Source organism: Orbicella faveolata, unplaced genomic scaffold (assembly GCF_042242905.1).
Source record: "Orbicella faveolata isolate gen_17 unplaced genomic scaffold, um_ofav_v1 contig_12, whole genome shotgun sequence".
NCBI classification, from domain to species: domain Eukaryota; kingdom Metazoa; phylum Cnidaria; class Anthozoa; order Scleractinia; family Merulinidae; genus Orbicella; species Orbicella faveolata.
In genome coordinates this window covers 1,793,149-1,805,000 of record NW_028301539.1, presented here as the reverse complement: position 1 = coordinate 1,805,000, position 11,852 = coordinate 1,793,149, and the positions used below count along the sequence as shown (strand labels likewise).

Sequence of the window (11,852 nt, the reverse complement as noted above, 5' to 3'; positions counted from 1 at the left end):
GAGTGTAATACTACAATTAACAAATAATCTCACGAGGGCGCGTTGGATATGAGATGGGCCGAGTTGGCTATCTACCATCTCATATCCAACAAGCGCGAGTGGAATAACATATAGAAACAACACATAGAAAACTAAAATAAAATATAAACGTCCCCCAAAATTTCGCGTACGCTTATCGCATTTGTCGAGCATGGTATAATGGCTCAGGTACCATGATGGCTAAGCCAATGAAAACTCTTGAATTGGATTCTCCAAGGATCCATGTTTTCATAATTGTAATTATAAGTGTTATGTAACAATAGTGTAATTGATTAAGTTGAGTCAGCCCAAGAAAGCTACGCCATTTCGTGATAGTAAGCATCAAGGGGGCCGTACGTTCTAGAACTCCGTTGTTTCCTTGTTTTTGCCACTAGTTTGACAGTTTTGTAGTGAAAAAAGGAGCAAGAAATCGAATTGATAAAGACACTGCTTCAATTTCTATAAAAAACACTCTTATTTTCCATTAGAAGTTACAATTTCTATTACGCTTTTATTACATATCTACCTAAATTCGTGGTTCTGCTTTCAAATTATTGATTGCTCACAGACAGAGCATATACAACTGTTTTGAGCGACATTGTCCTGCAAAAGCGTACGACGATGTCGTAGGGTATTGTGGGTAATGGTGGTTCACGGTTGCTTGATTGAGGCTCAAGGTGTTTCAGTGTGTGTTTTCTCCTTCCTTCTTGCTAAAAGACCGCGAAACTCAAACAAGCAACGAAAAAATAGACATTGTCGAGTGCGCTTTCACGCTTTCGTGGAACAATTTTTGTCGAAACAGCTATATGTCAACGGTGAGGTTATTAAACCTAATTTAAAAGTAATAATCATTTATAATCTAACTTAAATAAACTCAAATTTTATCGAGAATGGAATCTTACGATTTGCCGGATCGCGAGGGTGTCAATAACACTGAGCCATGATTGAATAATAGATAGCTTTAGATCGGAGTAAGGTCTGCATGTAGCGATGGTATGGACGAGAAATGCTGGTTCGGGAAAACAGCACATTTTTGCCCGAAAATTGAAATAAGCTACCGGGAAAGAAATCTTTCAAGGAAACTAGAGATAAAATATCAGTAGCTGTTCATAACAGTATCAGACAGTTTCACAAAACTTGGGGGAATTATTAGAAATTTTACGATGATCCGTTTTCATCCGGTTACTCCTCAAACAGCATTTACGATTAGAATTATTACCCCACCCCATCCCCCTAATATGGAATAAATGAGCTTAGAGTTATGCCACGCCAAACGATACAAATTAAACAAACGGGCAAAAATTCTTAAGTAAGGCACTTTCCTTAAAGACAGCAAGTGAAAAGATTGTTCCAGTTCAGTAAATTTTGCCACCTTTTACTGGGGATCCCTGTTTCATGCGGAGCAGTTTGTCCAGTACTTCTGTGGTGCGAGGCAGCGCTTTCTCCAGAGCCTGGGACTGTTTCCTGCACATTTCACGCTTGTCCCGGATATCCTTCCTCTCCTGCAAGAACTGAACCAAGTTCTCCTTCTCCAAGGCGCGGCCAAGGTCATCCACCAGCTGTGTGACGAAGAAATGTAAGATGCAGCGGGGGACTGTGTCACACACGTTCATTTTCAGTACGTTGAAGCATCGCACTACGTTCTTTTTCAGATTCCTCATTTCCTCAATGTCCTAAATGATAAGAGGGTAATCATTTCGTAAGAACAGCCTTCCAAACGAAAGTGATTTGATTCACTGATTCGTGGCACATTCTGACTGCAATTGGCTGAGAAACTGGTGCCATATACATGCGCATTACTATATAGCAACCCCTTGTTTTTTTTACTAGGTTTATGCCTTTGTTCAAGCTGGCTGAACACGGCAAATTGTATCGCTTTTTCAGACGAAAGCAGAATCTTTCCAAACTTGAAAACCTTATCCCAAACAGCGGCAAGTAACTCTGGAAATCCCCCTGTGAATATATGGTCCAGCGTAGTTGCAAAGTTCCCAAAAAGTGTGAACCGCCGTGACTTCATGTTATAACGCTCTATATGATCTCGTACTGCATTCTTACCTTGTGATTGGCAAACGAATGAGTCTTGCTACGAGCCTCATTCATCTCGCGGACCAGTTGGTCAGGGTAGAGTTTTTTCCCGAGGTCCTTCATGTGACTCATCATCTTTGACGTCATGCTCGGATGAAACTTGTCATCTCTTGTTAGGCAGGATTCCCAGAGACTCATTTCCTGTGGTGTGGGGACTGGTGCAAACACCACGTCAATGCTTTTCTTCTGCATTTCAAGAAACTGTCGGATGAACTGAGTGGTCTGGTCGCGTTTGGTGTCAAATATTTTGTTCACAACTTTCGCTTCGATCGCTTGTTTGAGGGTGGGGAACTTGGACAGGCTGCGCTCGATGGTCTTTTGAACGATGCTCCGAAGAGTTTCCTCGACCTTTTGAACAAGAGTCTCCGATATGGGCAGCAGTTGATCAACAGGGCTATTGAATGGAACCGGACGGCCTTTAAAGTCATATCCTACCCAGAAAATAGACTATATATCAGTCATAAAATAACGTGTACTGCCTGAGTTATAGCATAAAAGATTTATTGCCTATTTTGGTTAGAAGATGAAAACATATCACATCTTAGAAGAAGCTTTTATTGTCTCAGCGTGCCGCGCCCGATGAAAAAACATCTCACTTAGCACAAGACATCCGGCCAACACGCTATGAAGGAGTGTTAAGGTAGTCTAAGCGGTTTTACCTGTATATTTCTCGTAGAGTAGTTTCTGCAGGAGTTGACTGTTTTCACTGCTCTCCCCTAGTGGGGCAGTCGCACCTTCCAATTTCCCTTGCTGTTTTTTAATGTCATCATCGTTACGCATGGCAAGAGGATCCAACTAGAGATGAAAGATAAATTTAATCATGCCTTAAATAATAGTAACTGTCAGTTGTGCATTCTCCATTTCCCAATTCCTCATAATTCACTTTGTTTGACCCCAATGTTTTACTTAAAGTATTATTTTTAGAGGCTCTTGGGAGCTCTGCATATTCCCAAGAGTAATTCATAACAACAGTTTATGATCGCGGGAGAATGTTGCACACATAGATCTGAATATTATGACTTTTAATTTATAATGATTTTATAACGCAACTTTTTCGTGGTTTCGAGCGCCTACTCCATCGACAAATTTAAAAGTGTTCCACAGTGTATTAACGCTAATAAAACTTTGGAATGAAATTGTTAACATTATCAGGCATACGTGGTTAACGTTTTAAAAAGTACAAGAGCGAGTAAAGTTGTTGTTGTTGTTCAGATTTTCAAAAAAGCGCGTAAAATCGAAAATTGTTCTGAATTTACTATGGAAGTGATGTTGAGAAAAAGTCTCCTTCCCGAGATCACGAAAACACAAGCCAACGAAAATTTCATGGCTTCAAAACATAACTTCAATGCACATTTTGGTGTCTTTTGGGGCAATTTCATTAAAATATTAAACAAAGCGCATGGTTTGAAATGTTTTCGCGATTTCTTCGAAATTAAACATAACAAAATTTTATTTATTCTGGCATATTCCCAATGCCATACATTGTAATTTCAGAAATGTGCATCAACTTTTCTATGACAGATCTGGTTCATACAAAATTCATGCTTTACTGATTTTCATTTTTTGGGGAAGTTTGGCAAAACGCTAATTGAAAATGCTAGGTATGGTCCAGAAAACAACTGTTGCGAATCACCTTTATTTCATGTGTTACGCGTCCGCTTTTTCTGAAACGACTGTTACCGTACAATCGTGTTTTAACCATCCTAAAGGAACAGCTACCCGAAAGTACCGGCCGCTTTTGCCTGCTTAATTCGAAAGTAACGGGACCGTTACTTTCGGAATTCTACCGTAAGTTACTGGCCTCGTTTCGCCAAACAAACAAGCCGCCTTATCTCTTGAGCCCCTCCTTCCCCCGCCCGCTCTCCCGCCCCCAACCAGGGAGGGTGAGAGGGGGTTAAATGAGGATTTACAATTACGGTAGTGTTAGCTGAGTGAACTTCAGTCTCGTGATGATTCGTAAGTATATAGTGACCTTAAAAATTTGCTCAACGAATCATCTCTCTTATCTCAAAGTCTCTAGAGAAAAGACATTCATGGATTGTATCAGTTGTAATACAAATTATTCAGCGGTTCTCTTACCCTAAAAACAGTTTCGCAGAATGAATTAAATAGCCTCCTCACGTTCTCGCCTCCTTCCAGGTCGGAAGTATTGTTAAAGAGAAGTTCGTGTAGCTGTTTGATGAGGTTATTCTTTAGTTTCATCGCAACCGCCCCTTTTCCCTCATCCGACTCAGGGACTTCGCTGTCCTCAAGTTCTCTTAGCATTTCATCGACCTATTTAGATTAAAAAACCATGTAACATTGTTAATTTGTAAGTAAACACCGGAGGGGTGTATAGGAGACTAATGGTTAGGAGGATAAGTTCTGGTGTTGTGGCCACGCCATCTGTTTACCTCTACTTTTCTTTTTCTCATTGTTCGCACCAGAATTGGAATCTCCGTGACCAATTTTTCAGCCAGTAAAGATATCATGGTGTCCATTAATCGATCAATGCCACACACATGTTGGATATCGCTGTACTGTGGGTGATTCGCGAACCACTCTTTCTCCTTTATACGGGTCATTTCAGCGTCCCAGTCCTTTTCTTTCGGATCTGTACCATCTTTGCCTGGGTTGTTAAGGTCAAATAAAGAAAATAAATACCTGATGCCTGTGGTATCGAGTTAAAGATTTATACAAAACACTCCAGGCAATCGGAGATCTACGAAAAGTCATTTGCAGCAACGTTCCCAATGTGCCAAGTAAACAGTTTTTCCGCGCTTTCTATCAAGTTATTGATTGCTTTTTTTACTAGTAGTTCTGATAGGTTTGTCACGGTTCTTTCGCTTCAGTGATTGTCATTGTGATTACCTCGGTTTATTTTGCACAGCAATCAACATAATGTCTTACTAAGGACAAAGTAAAGGGTAGCAACAAAAGCAGTAGCAGCGGCAGCAGTAATAGCAGTGGTGGTTGGAGTAGCAGTAACAGTAGTCGTAAAAGTAGTGGTAAAAGTAGTGGTGGCAGTGGCAGTAGCAGCAGCAGTAGCAGTGGCAGTAGCTGTAGCAGTAGCAGTAGCGGCAGCAGTAGCAGCAGCAGTAGCAGTAACAGTAGCAGTAGCAGTAGCAGTAGCAGTAGCAGTAACAGAAACATTAGCAGTAGCAGTAGCAGCAGCAGTAACAGCAGTAGAAGCGGTAGCAGTAGCAGTAACAGCAGCAGTAGCAGTAGCAGTAACAGTAGCAGGAGCAGGAGCAGGAGCAGGAGCAGTAGCAGTAGCAGTAGCAGTAGCAGTAGCAGTAGTAGCAGCAGTAACAGTAGCCGCAGCAGCAGTAGCAGTAGCAGTAGCAGTAACAGTAGCAGCAGTAGCAGTAGCAGCAGGAGCAGTAGCAGTAACAGTAACAGTAGCAGTAGCAGTTGCAGTAGCAGCAGTAGCAGCAACAGCAGTAGCAGTAGCAGTAGCAGTAGCAGTAGCAGTAGCAGTAGCAGTAGCATTAGCATTAGCAGTAGCAGTAGCAGTAGAAACAGCAGTAGCAGCAGTAGTAGCAGTAGCAGTAGCAGTAGCAGTAGCAGTAGCAGTAGCATTAGCATTAGCAGTAGCAGTAGCAGTAGAAAAAGCAGTAGCAGCAGTAGTAGCAGTAGCAGTAGCAGTAGCAGTAGCAGTAGCAGTAGCAGTAGCAGTAGCAGTAGCAGTAGCAGTAGCAGTAGCAGTACCAGTACCAGTAGCAGTAGCAGTAGCATTAGCATTAGCAGTACCAGTAGCAGTAGAAACAGCAGTAGCAGCAGTAGTAGCAGTACTGGCAGTAGCTATAGCAGTGGCAGTAAGAGTAGCAGTAGCAGTAGCAGTAGCAGTAGCAGTAGCAGTAGCAGTAGCAGTAGCAGTAGCAGTAGCAGTAGCAGTAGCAGTAGCAGTAGCAGTAGCAGTAGCAGTAGCAGTAGCAGTAGCAGTAGCAGTAGCAGTAGCAGTAACAGTAGCAATAGCAGTGGCAGTGGCAGTAGTGGTAGCAGTACCAGTAGCTGTAGCACTAGTAGTTTCAAATCATCCAGAGAGTTTAACTAAAGTAGTTTTCAGAATTATTGAAGAAACGTTCTTCGCTCAAACTACGAATTTAAATTTCTTACCCCGAAGCACAATAAAGCGGTTATCCTCCAGGGTAAAGCTTGACCCATTTAAAGCCACCCTTTTACCCATGTCGTCACTTTCTCTCAGCTTGTCTGGTTTGGTTAGAGCGCAGATGGTACGGGTCCTAAAATCTGAGGCCTTTTGCATGACAAGGTTTATTGCACTGTCGCCTGTGGGGTCCCCTACTTCGGACACTATCACGATAATGCTGTTTGTATTCTTCTCGATGTAATCCAACACTAAACGCTGAGTCACGTGGTTCATTCGCGGGTCGTCGTTGGCGAAGTGGGCGCCGGGAAGGTCGACCAAGGTGAGGGTCGTGAGTTCGGGGCCTGGAAAAATTGATCAAAAGTAACAGTTGTTAGCCTGCTTAGCTGGCCGGATTTCATATGTAAGTGACAAAGAATGAAAATGAACAACATCAAATTTATATAACAGCTCACCTTGTAGAGTAACATTGACCGGGGTCTTTGATATCGGAGTTCCCTCCTCCTTGGGGAGTTGACCTGAAACCTTGTTGAGAAAATCCTCTACTACATCATCCGTGGGGTCCTCTACAGCTCCTCCTATATCCGGTCTCTTATCGCATTTCACTTCTACCATTCTTTTTCGGCCATTCCGTAGATTGAGTATTATGGGATATGTGGTGCGTGCCTGCAGGGTGTTGGCCGTTTCATTTCGGCGCATTGGGAGAAGATATCGACCGATCAGTCGATTTATGAGCGTGGTCTTCGCCATGTTTTGTCGACCGACCATGACTAAGTGCGGAATGTTGAAGGTTTGTCGCAGAGTCTCGTTGCTTAACATGCTTTGAATAAAATCCAAAACAACTCCAAAGTCGCTACTTCGGCCATACTTGGCAACGGGTGTCTCAACTATACCTGACATTCTTTTCTGACTGCTCCTGCAATGTTGGAGATAAACAAGCAAACAAACAAAAAACTTAAGTCATCTGAAAAAAGACCAGATACCCACAAACATTGATTGGGGGTAGCCTCATGATTAGTGCGCTCGTCTCCAGATCAAGCGGGGAGGGAGGAGTAGAAATACCCCTAGTCGCTTCATGATACAGAAACCGGGAAAACCTCCGGCCGGATGGGGCCACTTGGCTCGTATGCAAACTCAGACTTTGCTTTCCTTACCTATCACAGGCATTGAGCAGTCCCTATGGAAAGCCATAACTTACTTATGTGATTGTTTATCACTGTTTGGTGTGGTTTCTTCATTATGTGTTGTAGTTACTCCATTATGTTTTGTGGTTTCTTCATTATGTCTTGTAATGTAGTCCTGACGTGATGTGTTTTTATCATGATGTGGTGTAATAACTTCATTACGTCGTGTGGTTTTATCATGATGTATTGAGGTTGTTAAGTTATGTTTTGTGCTCTTGCCATGATGTAATGTGGTTACGCTGTTATGTTGTCTGGTATCTTCGCTATGTGGTTTATCATTACGTGATGTGGTTTCGTCTTCATGTCTTCTTGACCTCACTTCCGATACCAAGCTCTAGTACCCCGGCTTCTTGCTATCACGAACTGGTTAAACCGGTTTTTAAATAGGTCCCAGTTCCTTCTCTTCCCCGGTATTAAAGACAACAAAATGGCGAGAACAAGCAACGACAATTTGTCAACTATACTTGACAAGATGCATCTTGGGAATGTTTAATATTGAGAACTTCCAGCGTGAAAAAGTAATTGTGGATCAAATATGTAAGCTATCTTCTGAAGAAATGGACCCTGAACATCATAGGTCCTTCGACGTAGACGGCCTTTCTTCCTGTTTTCGACTCCTTCATGATCGACCCTATGAATGCTGTCACAGAGTCTCATCCTCTGAACCTTTATTCCCCGATCTGCCAGTATTTGCTTTAGCAGTCCCTCTCCACAAGAAGGATATTCCCTAGTTATTTCCTCCACAATTTTATCACGCTGACCTTCTGTTTTTTTTCTGTGAGCTGCACCTGACTGAGGCCGTAACAACCCATTCTACGATAAACAGTACTTTCTGAAACAGAAAGTCACGACGCAATGTCCTTAATATTAAAGCTATCCTCCAGGTACCCCTCTAAAACTCACTTAACAATTAAGTTTTCAGGAGCGCCACAAACTTGTTTTCCTGGTTTCCTTGACGGTGGATTGCTACCGTAGTTTGGACACTCTAACCTTAAATTCATTACTGCGTTGCGATCGTTCGCACGTAAAAGTTCCATTTCTTCAGAAGATAGCTTACGTATTTGATCCACAGTTACCTTTTCACCCTAGAAGTTCTCAATAAGATGACCAAGGTGCATCTTATCAAGCATAGTTGACAAAATGTCGTTGCTTGTTCCCGCCATTTTGTTGTCTTTAACACCGGGGAAGAGAAGGAACTGGGACCCATCTAAGAACCGGTTTAACCAGTTCGTGATAGCGAGTAAAGCCTGGGTACTAGAGCTTGGTATTGGAAGTGAGGTCAAGAAGACATAAAGACGAAAGCACATCACGCAATGATCAAACCACATAGCGAAGATACCAGACAACATAACAGCGTAACCACGTTACATCATGACAAGAGCACAAAACGTAACTTAACAACCTCAATACATCATGATAAAACCACACCACGTAATGAAGTTATTACAACACATCATGATAATAACACATCACGTCAGGACTACATTACAGGACATAATGAAGAAACCACAAAACATAATGAAGTAACTACAACACATAATAAAGAAACCACTGCAAATAATGATAAACGACCACATAAGAAAGTTATGGCTTTCCATAAGTCCCTTTTATGTTCCTTAAATGAGCAGTTAAAAGTTGGGAGAAATGTTATGTTGCCAAGCCATCTTGCTATGTCCTTTTATAACTATGTATACCAAGTCCAGTGACGAAATCAACAAATAAATCAATAAACTGAATCTATTACTTACATCTTACCTTTTAGGAACTGCGATTTACGCATTGAACATAATCTTGGAGATATCTATGATTTTCAAGCCTGCACGAATTTCCACAAGTGAAGATTATAATATGCCACAGTGGCAAACGATGAAATACTGAACATTTTTTAAATTGCACTGCCAGCGTTTTTTGCAACAGCTGCTAAGCTTTTCAATGATTTAATTCCTAGGAAATGTAAACTTTACCCATAGAACCAACCAGATAGTTTTGGTTACTGAACCTCGGTTGGTAATTTAACTTACTCATACGCTCGTTCCACCTCAGTTGTTTCCACTCGTACGAGCCGTACACAAGTTTCAACTATTAACTTATACTAGAAGTAATCATAGATTATTAGTGCGCTCGTGTAAAGGTGTTTAGGCAAGGTTGACATTCTGGTATATTGGAAAGGTGTAGAGGTACATGCAAAGCTAATGAATTTGGGTAGGCCATAGGAACAAATATGTTGTGTAGCACATTTGCATATGTTTACTTTAGAAACGGGTACTGTTAGATTAGCTTAGCTCTGGTTCGTCATTCGTGAGGTACCACGTGTAGTTTGTTTTGTGGTAAGTTTGTCAGGGTATATGGTAAATTGTTGTACATACCTGAAAGATTGTTATAAGGACAGAATTGGTTATTAATGGTAATTGTAGAAGAGCAGTTAAGACAACTATCACAGTCTAAAAGTGAAGTTAACGAGTATTTTTAATTGTGAGTTTGAACTTGAACTGAACAACTTGAACAAAATAACGAACAGTAGAGTAGTTATCACAGAGGGTGAATTCCAAAAGTATTTGTATAGTTTACATTGAACTATAACTCAACAACTTAAACAAACCAATATGTATTATGTTCATTTTGTATGGAGGAAATTGACTTGTTGACAAGTCAGGTTTAGTTTAAAAGGTAGCAGAGAAACTTTTTGTGATATAGAAAAGTGTTATTGTCAGTTAATCTACTATAATTAGTGCGAGTGATATTATAGGTCTTGAAATTAAAGTACAAAATCTTCCAAACTTTGTCTCCTTTTTTGCAACAAGTACTTTGGTGAACTACTACTGCCACAGTTACTGAGGGGCGCAGTTGACACATAGTGAAACCCATTTATATATGTCCAATGAATATCACTGTTTGCTTTTTCTCATGATATGTAGTTAATGCAGGATAAATAATTGTACCATCAGGTTTATTAAAATTAAACTCAGTAATATGAATGACACAGTTGTGTGAGTTTCCTACTGCCTGAATAATTACATTGTCACACATTGCGCCTGCATTTGACATTTGTTTTACATAATTTTCCCAAGTGTCATCAACAATACTTTCAACATACAACTCTGGGTGATTATTTAAATGGGCTATTCCTGACAAACGAATTTGAAAGTGTAAATCAGCAGTTCCATAAAGCTGATGGGAAACTGATTTGAAAAAACAATCTCCACTGCCACCAACATCATGTGGCATTAAACTGATGTGTTTAAGTTCATCAGATAGATGATCCCAGGGCAAGTTGCCTCTAACATTCTCATTGGGAAAAGCACCTCCTTTTAAAGTAGACGTAATTGTCGAATTGACATGTAGCTGTGATTTTAATGTTGGCAGTGAGACACACTCCTCTCGGTGTTTGTCAGAGTTGTACGAAGTGACATGTACACGACATATTTTCAAATTCTTAAGGAAAAAAACATACTTACTGAAGAAATTTTCACGTTCATGCCACTTGCACAAATACTTGTAATTGCAACACAGAAATCTAATGAATGAATTGTGTGGAACACTATTTTTCAGAATAATTCGATTTTTTTGTCTGACTAATTTTGTCAGTCTTCAAAACTTTAAGAACCTTGCGAACAGGAATCCGGGAAGGTTCTCTATCCCTTGTTCTTCTCTGATTTTCTCTTGTAACAGACCGGATTCTCTTACAATGTGTAAAATCCCTCGCAATTGCAGATGAACAATTACTCTTTTCAATTATTTTTCTTTCTTGGCCTTCTTCAGCATTACAGTTAGCATTACATCCACACAAGGTTAATTCCTTTTCATATTCAAGGCACAGAAAACTATTCACCGAGGTCCTTAACGGGAAGTCGTGTATGACTTGCAGTAACAAATTTTCCGGACATATGACGAAAAATCGTTGCTTAATTCTGAGCTACATAACTCGCATGGTTAGATTTGCGACCAAAAATCATGGTTAGATTTCTGACTACAAAGCTCAGGCTGAGGAGCGAAATAACACAGCTGAAGTTGAGCTTCGTCAACGCAGTTGTTTGTTGCTGACGACGGGCGATTTCGTCTAACAGGGCCAAACTCTACTTTCGCACCAGAAGTCATACATACCTCCTTAAGGCATCGACAAATGTTTACAGTGATATCTTTTAGTCTCATGATATCCAGTCAGAAAGACGTGAAAAGAAAATTGACTACTTACAGCTTCCAAATTACTGTGTAAATGTCCACAAAACCCCGCGAAACAAAGACCTGCACTCGAAAGAAATGTACAGTATGGAACGCCAGAACTGTCTTATGATCCTTTTTTTTATTATATTGGGTGGTTATGTCATTATATTTAGTACTTATGTTATTATATTCGGTGATTAACTCATTATACTCGGTGCTTATTCCATTATACTGGGTGCTTATGTCTTTATATGCGGTGCTGTCTTTATTATATTCGGTGCTTATTTCATTATATTCGGTGCTTCCCTCGTTATATT

At 40.6% G+C, this 11,852-nt stretch overlaps 1 protein-coding gene across 2 annotated transcripts in view; it reads right to left on the bottom strand.

Annotated features, from left to right (window-relative positions):
* Positions 1–474: 474 nt before the first annotated feature.
* The window catches only part of LOC110067450 (dynamin-related protein Dyn2-like), a 28,778-nt gene continuing 17,400 nt past the window's right edge, over positions 475–11,852 (bottom strand). For both annotated transcript variants that reach the window (XM_089281974.1, XM_089281973.1), the window contains exons 2-8: positions 6,646–7,106; positions 6,202–6,534; positions 4,497–4,711; positions 4,183–4,377; positions 2,763–2,898; positions 2,074–2,534; positions 475–1,691 (exon numbers count right to left, since the gene is read on the bottom strand). In XM_089281974.1, the coding sequence (XP_089138100.1) occupies positions 1,374–1,691; positions 2,074–2,534; positions 2,763–2,898; positions 4,183–4,377; positions 4,497–4,711; positions 6,202–6,534; positions 6,646–7,090 (2,103 nt within the window). In that variant the 5' untranslated portion in view covers positions 7,091–7,106 and the 3' untranslated portion in view covers positions 475–1,373. The remainder of the gene's footprint in view (positions 1,692–2,073; positions 2,535–2,762; positions 2,899–4,182; positions 4,378–4,496; positions 4,712–6,201; positions 6,535–6,645; positions 7,107–11,852) is intronic.